This window comes from Globicephala melas, chromosome 6 (assembly GCF_963455315.2).
Source record: "Globicephala melas chromosome 6, mGloMel1.2, whole genome shotgun sequence".
NCBI classification, from domain to species: Eukaryota; Metazoa; Chordata; class Mammalia; order Artiodactyla; family Delphinidae; genus Globicephala; species Globicephala melas.
In genome coordinates, this window is record NC_083319.1 from 62,858,319 (window position 1) to 62,881,101 (window position 22,783).

The 22,783-nt window shown below is 35.7% G+C and overlaps 1 protein-coding gene across 7 annotated transcripts in view; it reads right to left on the reverse strand.

Moving 5' to 3' along the window:
• Window positions 1-22,783, reverse strand: part of MPDZ (multiple PDZ domain crumbs cell polarity complex component) — a 167,851-nt gene that overhangs the window by 68,914 nt on the left and 76,154 nt on the right. For 6 of the 7 annotated variants that reach the window (XM_030877169.2, XM_030877168.2, XM_030877174.2 and 3 more), the window contains 9 exons: window positions 21,023-21,206; window positions 20,115-20,186; window positions 16,915-17,024; window positions 14,493-14,639; window positions 13,344-13,508; window positions 11,748-11,933; window positions 10,406-10,615; window positions 8,148-8,264; window positions 5,203-5,370 (listed from right to left, as the gene is read on the reverse strand). In XM_030877169.2, coding sequence (XP_030733029.2) covers window positions 5,203-5,370; window positions 8,148-8,264; window positions 10,406-10,615; window positions 11,748-11,933; window positions 13,344-13,508; window positions 14,493-14,639; window positions 16,915-17,024; window positions 20,115-20,186; window positions 21,023-21,206 — 1,359 coding nt within the window. The remainder of the gene's footprint in view (window positions 1-5,202; window positions 5,371-8,147; window positions 8,265-10,405; window positions 10,616-11,747; window positions 11,934-13,343; window positions 13,509-14,492; window positions 14,640-16,914; window positions 17,025-20,114; window positions 20,187-21,022; window positions 21,207-22,783) is intronic. The other variant, XM_060300935.1, reaches the window with a different exon arrangement.

The window sequence follows — 22,783 nt, forward strand, 5'->3', positions numbered from 1 at the left end:
CTGAATATAAAGTCATTGTGATATATACTGTTAAGTATTTTCCAAGCTTGTTTGTCTCTTGTCTTTTTTTTAAAATAAGTTTATTTATTTATTTATGTTTGGCTGCGTTGGGTCTTTGTTGCTGCGCATGGGCTTTTTTATAGTTGCAGTGAGCAGGGGCTACTCTTTGTTGCGATGCACAGGCTTCTCATTGCGGTGGCATCTCTCGTTGCGGAGCACAGGCTCTAGGTGCGCAGGCTTCAGTAGTTGTGGTACGTGGGCTCAGTAGCTGTGGCTCGTGGGCTCTAGAGCGCAGGCTCAGTATCTGTGGCGCGCAGGCTTAGTTGCCCTGCTCCATGTGGGATCTTCCCAGACCAGGGCTCGAACTTGTGTCCCCTGCACTGGCAGGTGGATTCCTAACCACTGCGCCACCAGGGAAATCCTTGTCACCTGTCTTTTAAGTTTGTATATGTTATATACCTATACATGCTGAAATTAAATTCTTTATGTGATCAAGAATTGTTTATGTAATTTTTTTATGAAATTCTTTATGTAATCAAATTTGTCAATTTTTTTATGCTTCTGGGTTTTATATATTGCTTAATAATTCCTTCCTCTGCACAGAGTAAATGAAATGCTTTATAGTATTTTTCTCCAATTTTATAAATGGTTAGTTGGCAGATTCAGTATTAACCCATCTAGAATTTATTTCAGGGTGTGGTGTGAGATATGGGTCTCTTTCTTTTTTTTCTAAGGTGGTAATCAATGGCTCCAACACAGTTTATTACATTCCTCTTGTTCAATCAAGTTTTCGTCTCTCTGGAAATATCAAATATTCCTCGTATAAAGCACTGAGGCAAGTAGGAATATCATATAAGCAAATACCATCTTTAAAATCCTCAAGAACAAAGGATAGAAAGTATCATCCTCCACACTCCTAGAACCTAAATAACAACCTGTTGGCTCATTCAACCAACTTTATTTTAGTCTTATGAAAAAAACAAAACAACGTACTTACTAGAGAATTGGTTAGCTTCTGTATTACTAAATTAATTATTATAATAATTATCAGTAAATCATCCCTACCACTTCTCAAATAAAGATGACAATCAAAACTACTTTTCATCACAAAAAGAGGTCAAGCTGCCCTTGTTAGCTGGGGTTTACTATAAATCATATAACAGAAATCTCCATGAATTATTCATGAAGGAGTTAACACCGGCACATAGAAAAGAAAGAGCTAATCAACATAGCAGACAACATACGCCTACTTCAGAAACATTTCTAGTTGCTGAACAACCGACTTTTATTTTTAAAAGTCTCATGGATCTAAAAGAAAAGCAGTTCTTCCCTCATAAGATGTCCAAAAATAACTACGGTTTCCCAGTGCAACTTGGTATCTAAACTGAAGTCTTTCAAAATTCCATATTAATAGGTGCCTCCTATTCTTGTTCTGCTTTTTTTCACATTCTTGTTCTTAGGGAAAATGGGGGAAAGGTTAAATTAAAATGCCAATTATATTTGAAAGTAGCTCTTTTTTTTACGCGTAATGCATATAATGTTATACTTGGGCACATCATTTACCCACAGAATATGTTTACATAGACGAGCTAAATACTTAAGCATTCACTGGACACAACCTGCTTTTCTTCAGTAATAACTATCACAGAAGTCCCTCTATACTTTTAAAAATATATCATAAGCACAGCTGCTCCAACTTAAATTGTTCTCCCACTCTTTCTGAGATAAGGTACCCTTCCTTTATTATCTGTATTCTTACCCTACTGAGGGAAAAGGCAACATCTTTCATACCTTTGCGAGCTTGCAGTTTTGTCACTAAGACTTCCACAATCACTCTCAGCATCTTGACTAGAATGATGTAATTAGCTTTTGAGACTAACCCTTTCTCCAAAAAATAAAAATTAAAAAATGGTATCAACATGTTAAACTTAAATGTGAAGGCAGCAATATTTTATGCTCCAGTAAAACACTAAGTGGAGACTTGTTCCTCTAAATATATAGATTTTTTAAAAAAATCATGGAATCCATTAGTTTTGTTTGGGGTGCAAGGTATGAGGAGGGGTTTCAATCGTGACAAACATGAAGTCCAACTTGCACTAGGAACAACAGCATTTCCTAGAGGGTCCAATATTCAGCAATGCAGGACATGCACCAAACTGGTAATCATTTCATCCCTGGAGCAAGAGTGAGAACGTGGGTTTACTAGGGAATGTCGGGCATGGCCTTGTGGATAAGAAGAGGAGATTCATTACATAGCCACTGAATCTTTTTTGACTGTACTTTTAAGCCAAAATAGGGAAAAATAAATGAAAGCATCTTCTTCCCCAAAACTATACTGAGCTTTTAAACGAAAGTCTACAGGTATTTAGTAAGTTTCTAAAACAATTATTTCTGCATTCTATTATGTCTTGGGGTGACAAAGAAAGGGGGACAAAAAAATTAATCGAAAAGTTAAAACCTAGAATAATGAGAAAACCCATTGGCTTCTTGCCTTTAAAATCCACATTTCAGTGACCTGATTCTATTAATCCAAATACCATTGAAGTGGCCATATTTTTCAGATTCTTGAGTAATGGTTGTTTCCCTTAAGTCCTTAAATGATAATTAATCAAATTAAGCAAATATAACTCCTTTAAAAAAAAAAAAAAGCAGAATGATCCCCCAAATGGGAGAACTTTGTGCAAAGGATGTCTACCATATGCCTACAGCCCTATGCCGTCTAAGCAGCTGTCATGGCCCAGGCTGTACCCTTAGGGGGAAGACCTCCCTCCATGATGAGTCCCTGCTCTGGGTGATCAGCTCTTGGAGCTTCCAGTAGCATACCTAGCAATGGTCCAAAGGCTTCTCATCAAGGTAAAGGAGAGAGGTAAAATTATTTGTGCATTTCCAGCCACCATTTAAGGCTACGAGATTATTACATAATTAGCAAAGTCAAAAGCCTGAGGAATCACTGAGATCCTCACACTCTATTATATCCTTCTTTCAAATCTGTATGGAAGCTTCTTTGTTTTTCTTAAGTATCATACATGGTATGATTTTATCAATTAAAGAATTCCAAAGTAAGCTCACTTTTCTTTAAGAAAAATGGTCTACTCTATATTCTGTAACAAACTGTCATTCTTTTTAAAATAAATTTAGTGCAAAGTAATAGGAAGATGAATGAATCATCTAATTTTTTCATTTTTCCAGTAAAATATCTAGGTACTAAAAAAATGCCACAAAACAAATACAAAAACAAACAAGCCAAAAAAAAAAGTTGCAGAGCTTTACCATGATACACAAACAGCCCTACTTTCTAAGAAAACCGAAAGCACACAGGAGTTTCACAATGTGTTTTAAAACACCCTCATTAATATCTTCTTTGTTGTTTTGTAGTTTAAATATTTCAGTTAATAGGCCAGCTTGCCAAAATTTGCTTCAACAAAAGAGTAAACTGTTTAATGAAAAGAAAAAAAAAAACGACAAACAGACTTCAGTAAGCCAATACGTTGTGCTGCATACAGCCAGCATTTGCCCTGTAAAATATATGCTTCTCAGTATCCAGATTGTGTAATCCCTTTAAGTAACAATTACTAAGGTAAACAATGCAATCTGTCCCACTGGCAAGAAGGAGTGTGCTATGCTGCAGATTAGGAGATTCCATGAGGAGATGAACTCAGCTTCCAGCCCTGAGGCCAGTAAAGATGGAATATGTTCCAGACAAGTACTCAGTCAGATAGACAGTCTCAGGTGTGGTGAGAGAGGAACAGCTGCTCTATTCAAGATTATACCTTGCAAACTAATTCAAGGAGATTACCCAGCATCATTTACAAGGGTAACAGGTGCACCTTGAACATGAAAGAAAATGCTTTGAAAATGTTCTGGCCAAAAAGTTACCTGTTAATCAGGAAAGGAGGAAAACTGCCCAAGGCCTATGGAAATTCCACTTTTCAACTTATACATAAATACAGATTCCCTTCCCACTGAATTTACATGAAAAACATATATTTCATATATTTAAGAAAGAATTATTATTCAGTCTTTTATCTTAATTTTTATATTTATTTACAGTATATTTCCAACACAGGAAAATATAACCATATATGAACCCTTTGCCCAGATTTAACAGACATTAATATTTTGGCATATTTTCTTCAATCTCTCTTTCTTCTTAAAGGATATAATGTGTTACAGATAGAGCTAATTCCCATGCTTTATTTTTTCTCCAAGAATAACTTCTTTCCTGAAGTTGAAAGAAATCATTCCCACACATTTTCAGATTTTTAAAGTATACACACTCACACATATACTCATAAATATACACCGAATTGCTCTTTATATCAATTCTGAGAAAATATAAACAACTCCAACTAATCAACAGAAAGACAAGCAACTCCACACAAAAATGGCCAAAAGATATGAAGAGGCCATTGGTGGAAGTGAAAACCAGATGGCCAATACAGGAAAACCTGTTCAACCTCACCAGTAATCAGGAGCTCCAAATTCAAACAGTAAGATATCATTCCACACCCAAAAGACTGGATAAGTTTTAAAATATTACTTAATAAACATTATAGAGTGTGTCATCAAGAAAATAAATAGCATTGGGTGGGGCACTTACACCAATAATCTATTTCTAAAATTTAGATGGCACAGACATGTCAAATAGTAGCTAAATTCTCCATTCGCATCCAGTGACTTAAACATAATTTTGCCATTCACTGGGGGTTTTTATATAAAGTATTCTTTGGCATCATTTTATATAAAAACGTAAGACAGCATTAACTTTAACTTAGCTAATAAATATTAAATTAATGAAAGGAATATTTTACTGTCCAACTTTCTATGAAAGTCAGCTTTAAAACCATTAAGAAAATAAAGTAACTCTTGTAATTTTTCCAAGGTAGACACCGCCAAGAACACAATTTGAGAAATACATTTCATTAAAATTTTTCTGTCTAACATGCAAATCCTAAGCAAAGTTTTGAACCTTTGTGCCTATCACACTGTATCACAGAACCTAGATTTAAATAGTCCCTTGGAGTCTACAAGATACCCAATTAACACTACCTAAAGGAAACTGCACTTTAATCTGATAATGAATCCCTGACTGGAAAAACATAATGTCTCTAACATACCCCTCCCAAAACACCCCACTAACAATGACCTCTGGGAAATTACGCACAAAGTTTTCCCATAAATAAAATGGCATTTCCTTTGTACCTTGGGAGGAGAAGATGGAAGGGAGGGACCAAAATTCAGATTATCACTACAAGCACTGCTGTGAAGAGATAAAATAGAGGCTTGAGTGGAGTAGATACTGTCGTTATCAGGAGAGTACTGAGACTCAAAGGCAGATTCATCTGCTAAGTCAGCATCATTTGTGTCCACCTAGGAATAAAAACAATAATATCATTGGGAATTCTGTTCTGATACATATATGACAGTCTCCACTTGAGACTAAAGGGCATACTGCTTTCATTCTTTTGTCTATTCTATTTTCTACATGACCTCCTCACCCTCTTCAACATATCAGAAACTAACTAATGCAACAGAACAAGGACAAACTGGTGCTAGCACAGAAGATTACTTTATTCCATCAATAAAAGGGCAAAAGGTAACAATTTACAAAGGGCTTGGAGCAATTCTAAGTATAAATATTTCCATAAATTAAAAACATACTTTTTTCAACTTCACATTTTTTTTTAAAAAGTGGCTGCCCAAACTCCTAGAATTTTATATTAAAATGAATGAGATCATCACTTTTCCTATTCAACTAAAATAAATTATTATTCAACAAGGCAGCTAAGCAATTATCTATTTGTAAAGCTCAAAAAACAATATATTTTGTTTAAATTATCCTTTAACTAGATTTTAAAACCATTCAAGTTACAGGTCCAGAATTTTATGGTGATCACTGGAAATCAAAAATAATATCTATGATTTCATGGTGAAATTATATTAACAAACACGGGACCTTATTATGATCTGGTTATAGTGAAGCTGTAAGTTATAAATGTCTACTGATGGAAAACTCAGAAAGAGTGAGCTAGACAATTTCACAACATTTTATAAAAAAATCTTATTACTATTTTCTGTCGCAGAACCAAGTGAAACAATTAAGTCATGATGAGCTTGTAGCTCTTCTTACAAATCACTCACAGTTACACAGACAGAAATGATGTAAATACTACCTTTCTCTAATATTACCAGTATTTGAATTAATGGCCAAAACCCGTATGTTCTATTTCTTTGTGATTTCGACTTACATGTTTAGCCAAGAAAAGTATCATAACATTATACCAGGTCACATTCTTGCAAAAACCTGATTAAGAATACAGGTTGGGCATTTTAAAGTGACCCTCTCTCTAATAATATATTTTAAATACATGTTCAAAGTTACTACTGACTATGTGGAGGTTTACCCTTTACAGATGCACATTATGTACAACAATCTAAATAGTAAATCTTTAACTTTTGCTATCTAGATAGTATTAACTAAGCCGAGTGTCACGGACTATAATAAATATTTAAGAGTACCTAAGAACAATTTGTATGCTTATCGTTGATGCCTTAGAATCTTAAGAGAGATCCAAATAATCAATTCATTTAATTATTTTAGAGATTAAAACACTAGGGCCCAGAGAGACTGAATGACCAACACAAGATTACATAGCTATTACCGTTGTAAGATGTTAAACTCACTTAAAAGTGGGTCTAATTTTTCTTTTTGACTGGCATTTATTTAAGAACATTCAAATATGCCATGTAAAATCTACAGAGAAAATTGTTTCTTGGGGCACTTCTAGAGACAGTGATATATTTGTGTCCTACAACATTTCAAAAATAATTTACTATAGCTGGGTACTATTTAATACATTTATACCATAGTACTTTATGTAGTTCATAGCATTCTAAGCGATCCAGTTTTGAAGTGGTAATAATGCCCACGGGGAATAGAGCCAAATGTTACCTGGTATGCTAAATATTATAATGTGAAATTATTGCACTGATTACAATATACACCAAAACTTTCCAAATGGCTAATTCAGGAGCTGACAGTTGAAAAATACTAATAGAAGTATTATTAGTATTTTAATACTGAAGAACTATCTCCTTCAACACTAGGATTATAGGAATCAAAGAAATAATTCATACTCCAGTTTAAAGCACGATGTGCACAATTGGTTATAAATAACTAATGGAGAATTTCACAGGTTCTAAACCTCTCACTAGTCCAACACCACTAAAACATGTATTAAAAATATTCCTGGGCTTCCCTGGTGGCGCAGTGGTTTAGAGTCCGCCTGCCGATGCAGGGGACGTGGGTTCGTGCCCCGGTCCGGGAAGATCCCACATGCCGCAGAGCGGCTGGGCCCGTGGGCCATGGCCGCTGAGCCTGCGCGTCTGGAGCCTGTGCTCCGCAACGGGAGAGGCCACAGCAGTGAGAGGCCCGCATACCGCAAAAAAAAGAATATATATATTCCTTTCTAGTTACACTGAGCAATGTTTCTCCCCAGAAAAATTTAGGTCAGGAACCTGACTTCAATGGTGGAAGTACTAGGAATAGGATGTGTAATTTGTTACACTTATATTGTATAAATGTCACGTGTATATTTATATCTGGTATTTAGTTTTATATTTTAACTGTTAACACAGTGTTAGCTCTTCTACCAGACAATAAGGTTCTCAGGATGAAGAATCATGTATTTACCTAACAAAGTGGCCCCCAGTGGTCCCTAAATATGTTTATTACAATGAATGATTTTATATAGATCAAGTAAAAATAAAATTTTAATTTAAAAGTTTCTGGTAAATCAGTAATGTTAACATACATGTATTCATAGGAAACATGAGTTCTGCCTCTTTTGGAAGCTTTTGCGCTCTTAATCAATAACTGAACCAATTTATGTCATTTTTCACTTTATTAACATCTAATGAAATAATATACCTGTTACCTCATTAAAAAGAAGCCAAACAACTGATATATGAATGAATACTGAAAACAGTTAAAGAATGCCTGGAGATGCCCAAGTATGAAATTAGAGCAAAATGCCCAGTTTTCCAAAACATAACGAACAATACAGCAAGACTTTAGAATATTTTGAAAAGCAAAAATAAGACACATAAGATTTTGAAGGAAAGCTTGATAAGCTGTGGCCACTAACCAGAGCCAAGTCAGCCCTGAAGAGGGCTTTGTCAGCCAGCCCTTCCTCCTCGCAGGAATGTGGTGGGTAGAGAAAAGAATCCTCCTTAGCAGAAACATAACCCTCTTCTGGTGAAAGCTGCAGGGAGAATGAAGCCCAGTGTTTGAGGATGAGTTCATGAAAAAGAGAGAGAACAGGAAAGAGGGAGGGAAAGGGAAGACAGAGGGTGAGGGGAGAAAAAGTAAGGGGAGGAGAGGAAAAAACAGGAAAGTTTTCAAATAATGTTTTCAAATAATAAAGTCATAATAAACATACAACTTTAACATAAATGATGAGCACAGAATATGATAAATATTCATATTTAACAGTTTTATATTTTAAGATACAATGAGGATGTTTATTCCAATACCAACATCATCTGTTAGATGAGAATCCCTTTCTACCAATTTCTTCATCCTTCTTATAAAAGATATTCAAAATCAGTAATTTCTTATATTATAATAATCTTCTGGTCATTTTTACTTGCCAAATATTTGGTTAAACAATGACTTCTTAATATAGAAAGAAGGCAACTTTTAGGTGTTAATACATAAAAGAAGATGAAGAAAAACAAAACATTAAAAAGAAGGACCAATTTCTCTCTGTCATCCCTTACTAGAATATTATTTTAAAGAATGTAATTTCCTTGACAAGGAAAGTTAGTGAACCTTACAGTGAAGTCTCTTAATTTAGCACGGCTTTAAAAGACAACCACCACCACCAACTCTGTATGTACACAACATGCTTAAATTGCACTCCTGAGATATCAAATTATAACCATGATCACAGTGACCGAAAACCTAGCATTCTTATTACAATCTCAGATAAAACAGGCTAAAATATTTAGATTGTCTTGCCTATATCACCAATACATGCAGAAATATTTTAGAGAAAAAATGTTTATCTTCTTTTCCCACACATAAGAGTTTAATGGTCAGTAAAACTCACTTTATGTAAAAGAGATATTCATCATATACTGCAATGCGTATTAAATTTGAAATATTAAATACTCTTATGAAAGAAACTTACTTTGGATCTACCCAGGAAAAAAAAGATTGCTTCTGAGTAAGTGGCATGGTTTCCCGATAAGGGCAGTAAAAAACATATATTTAGTCACGTTTGCCATTTTCTTTGTGTAACAGAAAGACCGGAACCAAATGTATGGTCAATCTTAATGAACATGTAGAGTCCCATAATGGCCTATCTTCATTCTTACACTCCCCGTTGTACTGATCTCTTGTTCTGATTTCTATAATCCTGGTTTGATTGAGGTTTGCTTAACATGCTCTTCCTTCTTCCCTTCCTCTTTCCCTCCCTTTCTTTGTGTTTTCATGAATATATTTTCATAGGTTACAGAAATTTATTGTAGAATAAAGAGCAAAGAATGAAAAATTTAATAAACATTTAAAATATATTAACAAGCTTACAATTTGAACAAACTCTCTGACAAAGTCAACAAATCTTCATTTGATGTTTATGCAAATGCATCTATGCATGTGTTTTCTTAAGAAAATGTGTATTTGCCCTTTCACTTAAAATATTTTATACACTGAAAAAAACCGAATACTGAGATTGTCTCTAATATTTCATTGCAATTCAGTGATAAGTGCTATGCTGCAATCACTATACCTAATAAGCATACTGACATTATGTAGCATGAATTTATTAGTTGTTTTTATATTGCAGTAATTAATAACATGAAGGTAATTCCCTCCTAGGAGGAGAGCTATAAGCTGATGAACCCACATTGGAAATTTCAATTTCTTGCTCTGTAGTAATTAGACAACAAATGTATTGAAGTCACTAGAATATAGGAACTTAACCCACTCTGACAGAGATTCTACTTTCTTCCACCATAATTAAAGATTCCACTGTCAGTTGTTAATGCTATTAATTTCTCTAATATGCCACCATAGTGGTATAGATTATTTTAAAGCCTATTTCTTAGAAAATACTTGATTCTATATTGATCATGACCTTATCTTGGAATAAAAAAGGTGAAAAGTAAACCACAGAATGCTAAGTTTTAAATTTATTTCTGAACTTCCTGGCTGTTTTCTGCCCTTTACTCTTTTCAAAAATATTACTCAAAATTAAATCTTTACACTCATGGAGCCAATAACCATGTTGATGAAAAGTACCAAAAGTCGTGATTCAATCATGAGAACACCTGAAGATAAAAGCCTGAATGCCAATACTGTTTGCAAATAAAAAGAAATCAGCAAAATCTGAATTCTTACGGGTAAAGGCTTGGCAACTCCTATTCTCACAGTTCCTGACGGTGCACCCTTCAGTGCCTGGACAGCTTCTTCGAGACTGCTGTTTTCCAAGTTAACGTCATTGACAAACATGAGTCGATCTCCAGGGAGAAGTCGTCCATCCTTTTCAGCGACACCACCAGGCACCAGAGAACGAATTACAATCACAGTGCTTGCTGGGTCAACTGGATCCTGGCAGAACGAAAAAGGAAAGAGAAGGCAGCTCCTTTCTACACTTAAAAATGTTGTTACAGGTTGTACACTCTGAATTGTAACAGATGGGTAACTGTTCCAAGTGTCTTTTAAGAATTTGATACAACACTCCCAGTGAATTATCTGGGTGAAGGATATATCCATTTGAAAGAGTTTAGGAAAAGTCTACGCTAAACAGTGGCACCCTCACTTTTCCATGGTTCCCAAGTAGACCTCTTAAATTATACAGGTAACTGTAAAATTATAACTTTAACTTTTGATAAACTGTTCAATTTTATAACTATCATCTGAGATCCATGAATTATTAACAGCAGCGTTTATTGATAAGATGATAGTATTGTGGGCCATTGGTAGATGTGAGTATAGTGAGGGAAGGGCCTGTTTTTGAAATGAAGAAATACAGAAGGAGGCCATATCATATTTGGTGATGCAGTGTCTTCAGATACACAGAAATATTAGAACAAGACTCCAGAACCAGGCCCTAGAAAGAACACAACTCCCTGGAGTCATCTGAGATGGCTTTCCAGCTCAGTATTAATTAATGAGGAACAGCAGCTGCACTTCATCAGACTGGCGTTCGCACGCCCTCAGTTACTCAACACAGAACACAACATGAGGATGCAGGCTACATCTAACCAATTTAAGATTATTCCTAAGTTTGGTCAAATAATAAGAATATTAGAATTTACAATATATCCAATTATAAGCCTATCATTCACTTCTAACAAAAGAAGTAAGTATTTAAAGTTTCTGTCTTACCACTCAAATATGAACCATCAGTTAAGAGCAAGGAAATAAAAATAATTTAGGCATATTCCCCAAAGGAACAGAAAGACTGTATTTCTATAACATTCCTAAAAAGTATTCTGCATACTCTTCAAACTTCCAAGAGCTGAAATATAAAAGAGCTCAAAGAATTCAATGTCAAAAGAAATGCTTTACGATAATCAATTAATCATATAAATTATTATTCTGAAAGACTTACTAGAAACAAGAATACATCTTTGACAAATCTAAGCAGTATTATCTGCTTTTTCTCTGCTATTAACAATATATGTTTAGTATCTGTCATCTTTTTTTAAAAAAATTGTTAAAAGTAGCATATATTTACCTGATAATCTAAAATGCTAAAACCAAGTCCTCTGCTCCCTTTCTCCAGCTCTATGTTCTGAACGTTGGCTTCCCACATGGCCAAAGGTCCTTGAACCTCCTCTGCATTCTGACCCACATCGGTCATCACCAGCACAGGATCCTCTGTCTCCGAGGACCCGATAAACTCACCTAGATCTATATGAGGCTGGATAAACAGACCAGACAGCTCTTATTTCAGACGCACTAGATCCACAGATGCACACACAAACACTACAAGGAAAACAAAGATTCCCAGCATCTGTCCAGAATAAAACATGCACATATGAGTAGCAACAGCTTCTCATGAAACCATTATGAATTAAAGTAGCAAGTCAGAAATATCTAACTTGTAATAGGCATTTAAAATGTATGGTTCAAAGAGCTCCTATAAAAATACATAGTGATTACATCTCGGCAGCATGATGGTGGGTGATTTTGACTTTTTTCATCAGTGTCTGTTATCACGTCTATCGTTAGAAAAAAAAAATGTGAAGCTATTTTGATATTAAAGAAAAATAATTCTTATGATAAATAAGAACAATTCAAGAGGAAGTGGCTATGTAAAAGTTCTGTACTCTAGGCAAATAAGGGTTCTAAAATCCTGTGAGCTGTACACGTGATTATTTCATTAATAAATTAACATGCACAATGGCAGGACGAGATCTGAAGTCAGATTGGCCTTGGCTTGAAGACTGTCTCTATGATTTTTCATCTGTGTTGCTTTGAGCGGCATTCTTAACCTGGGCTTCACACTTACCCATCTCATAGAATTTTTGAGGATTAAGTGAGGTAACATTTAAAAAGCACTTGGCACAGGGGTTCAAAACATTAGCTTCTTTTAGTAAAAATATACTAAAGTGAATCTGGTTCCACATTAGATAGGAAAAATGTGCTTTTGATGATGAAATGTTAGTTTAAATACTATCGTTGCTTTTTATCAATTATTGCACAGTAGAACCATGGATGCAAATCCGTCCACCTGCTTTATTATAATAATAAATACCATTACACCACATAAAATGTATTTGGATATGTATGGTGCTAGACTGACTTCTACACAATTTGGAATTATGTTTCTTATTCTCCCCTATTCTTACCACGCCTGTGACAAGCGCTGGGCTGGGGAGGTTACATAAAAGTATCTTCTACTACATATGTACCACATACTCACTACTTTCATATTTCAATTTTCTGTTAAGGGGAACGAGTGTCTAATTCATAGGAATAGTGTGAATAAATTATACAAGCACACATGCACAGTAATACCTAATATCATTATATATCATATTTAACCTACAGAGCAACCCTCTAGGATAGGCATCAAGACTCATATTTTACACAGGAGAAAAGTGAGATTCAGAAAGATGAAGTGACTTGCCCAAGGTTGCAGAGCTAGTAAGTGCCAAGCTTGATTCAAACCCACGTCTGTCTGACTCCAAGGTCTATCCCATAAGCCACAGGATTTGTGAGGAAATCAAATATCAAATAAGAGAAAAAAGGCTTAAAATTTTTTAAATAACATTTAACCTTTCCATTATACATTCAGATTAGTCTCCTATATCTGCAAACCTGGTACCTTTTCTGTTAGTTCAATGTCACATAAGTCCAGGCTCTCCAACTCTGACGGGGTGGTGGGTGGCACCGTTCGACGACAGCACACCATTGTCACCTCTATAGGCAGTTCTTTTAAAATAGTCACCACATCCTGGTGATTCTCCCCAAGTAGAGTTATGCCGTTCACCTGTGCAAAAAGAAAAGTGGGCCAAGAAAGAACATTTCCTAACATGGCTACTTTCAAAACCATTTTTTTTATTACATAAATATAAACTGTACTCAGGGGATAACCATGGCTCTGCTGTGCTGAGAACGATAGCTGGATCTGTAGTGGTGTTTCCTAAAACAATCTACACGCAACACTACAGTCTTGTTGGAATTGGACTTCTAAAGCACTCACAGGAAAATCACTAGCTTTCACCCATGTTTCATATGCCAGTGTAATAGTTTGGAAAGGGAGAGTTAATAAAATCATTCCCAAAGGATAAAGGGAAAAGGTGAAGTTTTCTTTAAATGATGTGTTATATCATTATTATATAACATAATGATATGTTATATCATTATATGTTATATCATTATATCAAAATGATATGTTATATCATTTTCTTTAAATGATATATCATAATAATCATTATTATCTTCATTATGAAAAAAATGAAGATAGAAAATGGCATGTATTATATGCTAGTATGTTATTAAAAGGGGGAGAAGCAAATATATTCAAATTTTCTTACTTATTCATGAAAAATATCTGGAAGATTGCATAGAACCAATGATAAGCAGTTACACCTAATGAAGCGTGATGAGAACTGAGTGGACTGGGACAGAAAAGAGACTTCACTGGAGTATATCTTTGTATTTGTGATTTTGAAACATGTGAATATATTACCTATTCTAAAAAGTGAATGTTTCAAAATTTTTAAAGAAAAGTTTTTTATAGTTCTCCGGCCCTAAAACAAACAAACAAACAAACACCACGCAAGGAATTAGGTAAGATCAATGTACATACAGATTGAAATTTCTGCTTTGGCTGGAGTTTTACTTGCCTATCTTTCTCAAGTACACTTTGGAGGAGAAATTTTAAATAAGAACTTACTTATTCACCACATTAAGCCTCCCACAGCCTTTTCAAAATTTTATTTACAAAGGGGAAAATGAAATAGCTGCTTACTTCCAATAGCTCATCTCCACTGAAAAGCTTCCCACTGTGTCCGACAGGACCTTCCGGTAGAACAGATCGGATAAAATGATGGCCCACTGTTGCTTCCAGACTTATCCCCAACCCACTGTTCTCACTGAACTTGCTCACATGGGCCACCTGAAACAAGAAAAATCATCACAATTTTTAATATTCTTTCAGTTATTTTCTTCTCCTGTATGTATTTTATGTTCACTCCCTAAAAGGTCAAGTTTCTTACAAAAGCTTCAAAACCCTTATTGTAAAGCGGCAAACGTTTAGAGCTTTGCCTTGGAAAGAGTGTTGATATCTATCAGTTTCTTGAACCAACACAAACCAAAACGAAGTAGCCAGATGCAAGCACCCAAGACACTTTGCAGTGCCTACGGGTGCTGATAACAGATAGAGGGTAATCAGAGTGACCACAGATAAAATCAAAAGTCTGAGCTCAAACAACAGGATAGAAAAGGCGCATCCTTAGCAGTTCCCGTGTGCCAGGACTGTGCTAACCCCATTACACAGATTATCTCACTTAGTTCTCATAAATAGGTACAATGTCTATCCTTGCTTCCCAAATTGGAAAACAAGGTTCTGAGAGGTTACCTTCAACAGAGTCACACAGCTACAAAAGTGCTTTGAACCTCAGCAGTCTGAACCTAGAGCCCAGGCTCTGGACCATACACTGTATCAAGGGGACAACACTTGCCTTTAAAAGTGAATCAAAGCTTAAAACAGGAGAATAAACTTTCTATTTCCTACTGTTACACTAAATAATGAAAAATGTTAGGAATTCACCATTTTCACAAAGAGTCCATTCATTATAATATTAAAATCAGAAAGTATACTAAAGATGATCTGCTTTATCCCCTTTATTTTATAGTTAAGGAAACTGAGGGATAAAAGGACTGAGAAAAATGTTGAATTATAAGAGATCTTTTTCAAATCTTAATGATAACAAGCACAGGGTTAATACTAGATGTTGCACTATCTGACTTTGCAATCTAATGCTGGATGAAATCCTTCTACTTCTTAAAATCCAATTTAGGTATCACTTCCTCCGAGCAGCTCTCCAGGTCCCCATTTAAATGTCCATCAATCCTTCTCTCTACTACTCCTCCTGTAACTTCATTTTTGCTGTATAACTACATAGAAAATAATTTGAAGTCCAGATCTATGTCAATATTTACCTGGAGTTTAATGAAGACCTATAAATAGCTTAGTTCTTTCTTACTTATAGTAAAATCCCACGCTTGACATATTAATGGAAGTGCCACCAAGAGAGCATGTGCACAAAGAGCAGTTAAAAGTCCATGGTCTTGGGTCTGATCTCTGTGAGAAAATGGCTGGGGAAAGGGCGCTCTTCACTATTCAGTTAGCGCCTGAAGGAGTGCAGCCTCAGTTATTCGTGCCAGTCACGCTAACCCCACCCCACAGAAGGAATCTCCCAACTTTCCTTTCCTGCTAAATTAACTACAGTTAAGCTGGACTTTGTTGTATTTTTTCCTTGACTCAATTTAAAATGGTAACAGCAGCTGTACTTACTCAAATCTCATTTGACTGTTAACCATCTTGAGTGTTTAAAAAAAAAAACAACTTTGTAATGAGTATTAAAAACTAAGAATACTACTTGGCACAAAGTACTCAATAAATGTTAGTTATTACTTATATTATATGTCATTATCTGTTGTGCTTTATCGCTTCTAATCTACAGTTACTTGAATATTATAAGCAATATGAAAAATTTTACCTAACCTAGTATTTTATTGTTCCTTTGGAAATTCCTGAAAGTTGCTGCTATATACCTAAAGATTCATAATTTGTGTCTACTTTGTTAAACCTCTTTTTAAAATAGCAGATCACAACTGCTACCCTAGGTATGCAAACCTTTAATAAACAAAATGCTCACTATGGCATAAGTGAAACAAAGAAAAGCATGCAGAATAAAAACCCTCAAGGAGAGTAAAAGCATAAGAGTGATAAGGAAGAAATAGCAAATTACAGTTCTGCACATAGGGCATGATGATTTTTGTTTTATTTTCAAGTAAATTCTGTCATTCTATTCTGATTCTTTCCACGAATCCTAGGAATAAGAATCAGAAAAACATTTCCTAATATCTAAATAATATATACAACTGTAAGAAATACTGATGAATTATAAGTTCTAAAACTCCCATCTCATTTTTACTTCAGCTCCTTGGTTACTCTCCAACTTGAAATTTTTAAATATCTGAATCAGCACATTTAGGTCTTTGAAAAAAGCCCTTGGCGTTTGTTACTTCTCTAAGACTTGAAAAAACCCCTGGGCGTTTGCTACTTCTCTAAGACTCTTCATGACGGTCATCTTTATTATTGTCAGGAACTTCCTGCTCAAATACAGTTCACAAGTTAGGAAGTTAGGGAGGAGAAGCTAACCCACCACTATTTCATAATTAATGCCCATAATCCTCTGCCACTTGGTCAGCAGGGCAGCTTCCTGTTGTTGAGCATCTTCTGTATCTTCTCTCTCAGCTGACAGTAATGGATACCCTGAAAGAGGTGACACAATTAGTGACATACCACAAAAATCTCCATATCTGAACATTCGGTACCAGGGACACTGTGATCACAACCTGTCATACCAAGTCTGACTGTTCACTCAATACATGAGTTACTCTTATTTCTCTACACATCTTAATAATTCAGTTCAGAAGCCTATCATCTGCATGTTCCAAAACTATTCTCTTTTAAGAGATATCTTTTAGGTCTTAACTATAGTTCCATTAAAGTATTCATATATTGTCTAAGTTTTATTTAAAAGAACAAGGACTCCAAGTAGCTCCAGGATTCACTTGGTGGCCCTCTTGTGACTCTATATTAAAAAGTCACACTGCCTTCTATGTTAGTGTATCTCTTTCATTTTCATTTGGTTCTACAGAGTAGAGAAGGGACCATGCTATGACTTAGCAAAAACAAACAAATTAACAAATAATATATGTACCTCCATGTACAATAAGAAAATATAAATAAGAAACAAATGGAAAATGTACATTAAGTTAAAACCCTATGACTGGAATCATACTAATTGGCAAAAAAAGGAACATGAAAAAATAGAAAAGAAAATCACTAAACAAGTTATGTAAACAATACTGAATTAAAACACTTAGCTAAAATAAACTGGTTGAGAAGAATTTTCAAGTCATATTCAAAGATTTCCATGACATCACAGTTTTTACTCATAACGGTTGTCTTCTAAAAAAAAAAAACTCTACACGCCACTACTCCTTATATTAGATTTTCAATATCACTTTTTAGCATTCAAATTTCCAATTTAAAAGTATTCTAAAATTCAAATTTCTCATTAGCTGCTTCCTTGTTAGTGGAATGAATGAGCTTCCACTCCAGGACTATTTTTCAGGTTTGTTATGTGTCAGATTAATAAAACGATTCTGTTTTCTCTTTGAGAAACTGGAAACAGTAATCGATATATTTCTGGAGACTAGCCCCCCAAAATGAGTGTTTTCTCATTCCAGAGAAGTATGAATGTGCAGCGGTGAACACAGACTACAGGAAACCTTTCAAGCTGATGAAGGTTAGAAAGAGGAGGGTCAGCTAGTCCTACCTCCTCCCATAACCCCATTCTCTGATTCTGTTGTGTTTACACAGGTGGGCAGTGATTCAAGCAGGGTGGGATTTGGAATGGAGAAAGTGGGGAATCTGTAAGCTGCTGATAACAACAGTCTGAAATTTGTATTCATACAACCAACCTACAGTCACAAAACCCTTCATTCTCCCCCTTTCACAAATGCCCCAAGATCAGATTTCAGGCATATTTAAAAAACCATAAAGTCATCATTTGTAGTGAGGTGGATGGACCTAGAGTCTGTCATACAGAGTGAAGTAAGTCAGAAAGAGAAAAAAAAAATACCGTATGCTAACACATATATATGGAATTTTTTAAAAAATGGTCGTGGAGAACCTAGGGGCAGGACGGGAATCAAGATACAGACATAGATAATGGACTTGAGGACACAGGGAGGGAGAAGGGTAAGCTGGGATGAAGTGAGAGAGTGGCATGGACATATATACACTACCAAATGTAAAACAGATAGCTAGTGGGAAGCAGCTGCATAGCACAGGGAGATCAGCTCAGTGCTCTGTGACCACCTAGAGGGGTGGGATAGGGAGTGTGGGAAGGAGATGCAAGAGGGAGGGGATATGGGGATATATGTATAGCTGATTCACTTTGTTTTATATAAAGCAGAAACTAACACACCATTGTGAAGCAATTATACTCCAATAAAGATGTAAAAAATAAATTTTAAAAAAAATTGAAAAATTAAAATTAAAAAAAAAAAAAGTCTAGTCTCCTGACGTTACTGTGAAGTCAAATGATTTGTCCAGGCTCACATTATGAGTCAAATTTCTGTGGAAGAGGCAACATCTTATCCCCTGTCAGAGGACCAGCACTAGAACAGATGCATTAGAATCATTCAGACATTTTTCCTTTACTTTATTTTTAAAAGAATGTAGGACTCCTGATTCTAAGTCTAGACCCTCTCCCACCTAGCCTCCCATACACATATGCACATTCACCAAAGCAAAACAGATGGCTGAGCCTTCAAGACCATCCCCCACACCCATCCCTTCTTACTCTCTCAAGTTTTATGCTTTGAAACATTTTTATCCTGTCCCACTCCTCTGGATATTCATATTATCCTAAATAATTTCTACACCTATGAGTGTAAAACTAGCAAAATGTGACTAAATCCCTGAGAGTCCTACACCTGTCACTCCTGGGATATCACTGCAAACACAAATATCCCTTTAAAATAAAAAAGTTAAATCACAATTTTCAGTAGAAAAAAAATAATGAAAGAGGAACTATTTTAAAGAACTACAAAGCTTCAATCTAATTATTTAGTGAAGGGCAGAATTCTCGTAAGGAAGATCAGTCTTGGACTTTGTTCACTGGATTTAACTTATCAAACACCTAAAGCAATATGACAGGTCAGGGAAGCACACAGCATCCAGCCTAAAACAAAGGCAGCAACATTCGGGCATAATTATATACTAAAACTATGCCGCCCTAAAATTTTTGAAACAGTTTGATGAATTCTAGGTATATAGTGAGAGAAACCTCAGAGAGGCTTAATAATTTCTCATGTAATTCCTTTCAAAATTTAAAACTTTCGAAAAATTTAGAAGAAAAAGTCCCCAAAATAAGGATAATTTCATTCCTAAGAGCTTATGCTTTAAAGATTCTCTTGTGTTTATTTAAAAAATCCTTTTAACTTCATTACTGCTTGCTCAAGAAGAGACAACTTGGATCTATCCTAAGAAATAAGGGGAATGAAATAAAGCCATGTATGTAACTGAATGATTCCTAAAGGTTCTGATTTAAAAAAATGTAGAAGAAAAAAAAAGACGGACTCAGCAAGAAAATCTGCCAGCTATAAACTATTTTAATCTACTGGAGCAATTAATCAATCTGTAAATAAGGATTTTCAAGAATCTTTTTTGAAAGTTTTTTTTTTTTTTTGTAATTTACAATATATCCAGAGAGGTTGAATCACATCTATAAAAATCATTTCTCTAAAAATCAATAAAGAACATAAAAACCTGGCTCCAAGTGTTTACCTTCTTCTTCAATTGGTAATATGCTGGTGTTTCTCCTCAAAGATAAAGAATCTTCATCTTCTTCATAATTTTCTTAAAGATAAGAAAGTTTAGTAGTTATGTCTGTAATATAATCAAGCACTTGAATTTTTCAAACCCCGCTTTATTTGAACACCTAAATGAGAGTTTGCTTTTTGTAGGTAAACTTTTCATCAACCACATGTACTTAAAGTTCTTCTGTTAATGGTACAAAGAAGTAATGAAGTTCTCCTGTGACTTGCTTCCCTCTCTCCTGGTCTGCAATTAGTAGTGTACGGCATAAATACCAGAAAGGTCAACAGTCTGAGAAATAAAACACACTTTCAAACCAACAGCCTGACTTCTAGCAATAAATACTTGCATCAGGGAGCTACACGAGGATTTCAGTAATTTTCAGACATATCCATGTACAAACAGCTTATGAATGGCATTTCTAAATGTGGAAATAGGAGTCTCATGGTCTACTGACTGAGCTAGCCAAGCCTACACACTGAATTAAAGTTGATTCCTTCAAGGAAAGGGTGGGCATTTAGAAACATTATGGGGGTCACACACATAATCTAGGCAGAACATATTTCCCCCTAAAGAGAAAATGTAGCAATGACATCCAAAAGTAAGGCAAGGACAGAAAGCAAATGACTGCACGTGTTTCCAAATGAGAAGTGGTGACTGAATAAACAGTATAGAAATCTGCTTTATTCGGAAGCCCATTCTATAGTTAATGGATGCATCTCTGGTTCCAGTTAATCTCAACTTTAATAAATTCCCTTTTTACTTGGTTCATAATGAATACTTAAGACAAAAAGTGACTCTTTAAATAATTTCAGAATTAGAAAAAATACAAAATGATGTTAAGAGTCTAACTGAAAACCAGATTCACGTGGCCTTACCTTTGCTTACACTTGCATTAACAGGAGACAAAACTGCATCTTTTGTGATGTCCTCCCGTGACGCGAGCTCAGCGTCCTGCTTTGCTCCTCTCCTCATTAATGTCAGGTGAACAGTCTGTCCTGTGTGTCGCAACACCTCTACTGCTTGTTGATTGGTAAAACCTTGAAGGTTTGTGCCATCTACCTATGATAAGAACAAGACATGTTAAAAATAAAAGGATAGCTGTATTACCAACCCACGAAACACACGGTTACTGCTTGTCAGTGAGAACAAAATTGGGAATGAGTATTCCCCTAGGTGGGGGGATGGGCTAAAACCTGTCTGGGGACCAGTACTGGCTCAGACGCACTGGAATCACGCAGGAGTGTTTCATCTGTTTTAATACAAACTAAGGGGTCTCACTTCCAGAAATTATGAGCCAGCGAGTCTAGAGAGGGGGCCAGGATTCTCCACCTTTTAAAATATTCTTTTATATTTCTTAGGGGAACCTAACGCACAGTCAAGTTTGGAAATCAGTCCTAGGCAGGATACAGAGGTATAGAAGACAGTGAGGAAGTGGCTACTGAGAGGGCTGACGAATTCCGAAATCATACTTACACCGGCTTTAAAAAAAGAAAGATGACAAAACTACCTTCCTTTTTATTTCTTTGCCTCTTCAAAAAATATTTTCCCTTTTTATAGTTCACAAATGACAAAACACTTGATGGTGCCCCTGTGACCTTTCCAAACTACAGATATGATTCCATCACCCCCCACCCCGGCCTTTCGTAGAACACTCCTTGAGACAATGCTCCAAATTTTTAACATGGCTTAGGATGGCTGTGTCAACCCCACCTCCCATCACCAACCTCATCCTGCGGGATGCTGCCTATTTCTCTGCACTCCAGCCCCAGAGGACCATTTCCGTTTCTCTGACCTGCAGTGCTCCCTTCAGCCGTGAGGTCTTTGCAAGTTCTGTTCCCTCAGTCTAGACTCTCTGGACAGCCTGCTCCAGCCCATGCTCTTTCTTATCTATTTACTAAAACACCCATAAGTACTTTAGATCTCAGTTCAATAGTTATTTCCACAGTTAAGCTATCTTGAGGCCCCGGACTTTAGTCAAAGTCCCCTTTACCATTTCTCCTTCACAGCACTTATCAGAAATTTAATTTTACGTTTTCTGTCGTTATTTGGTTTATTTCTGCATCCTCCAAGAGGACAGGCTCTGTGTGGCATCAAACACAGTGCTGGGAATTCCCTCACGGTCCAGTGGTTAGGACTCCGCGTTCTCACTGCCAATGGCCTGGGGTTCGATCCCTGGCCAGGGAACTAAGAGCCCACAGGCCATGCGGCCACCAAAACAAACAAATAAACAAACAAAAACACAGTGCTGTTCACACAGTAGATATTCACAAATGAGAAATGAGAAACTGGCTCATATGTCAAAGGTTTATTTGGAAAGCAAATTATATTTTTGAATAAATAAATGCAGATTATAACACCTTATTTTTTTAATACATAAAATTTGAAAACAATTTGGAAAACTGGAACAATAAATTTAATGTTGAAATTCAAAGTCACTGATATTCCTTTTGAATTGTGAAATGACTATAAAATGGCTATTAAGTGTCATGCTTTTCTGAGCACAGTGCTGACCACATTAGGCACTCAAATATTTACTAAATGAATGAGAACTACAATAAAGACCTAGATCAGTGATCTCCAAGATGAAGTACCCTTACTGCAGAGGTTTCTGGAAGAATATAACACACTCTTAATTA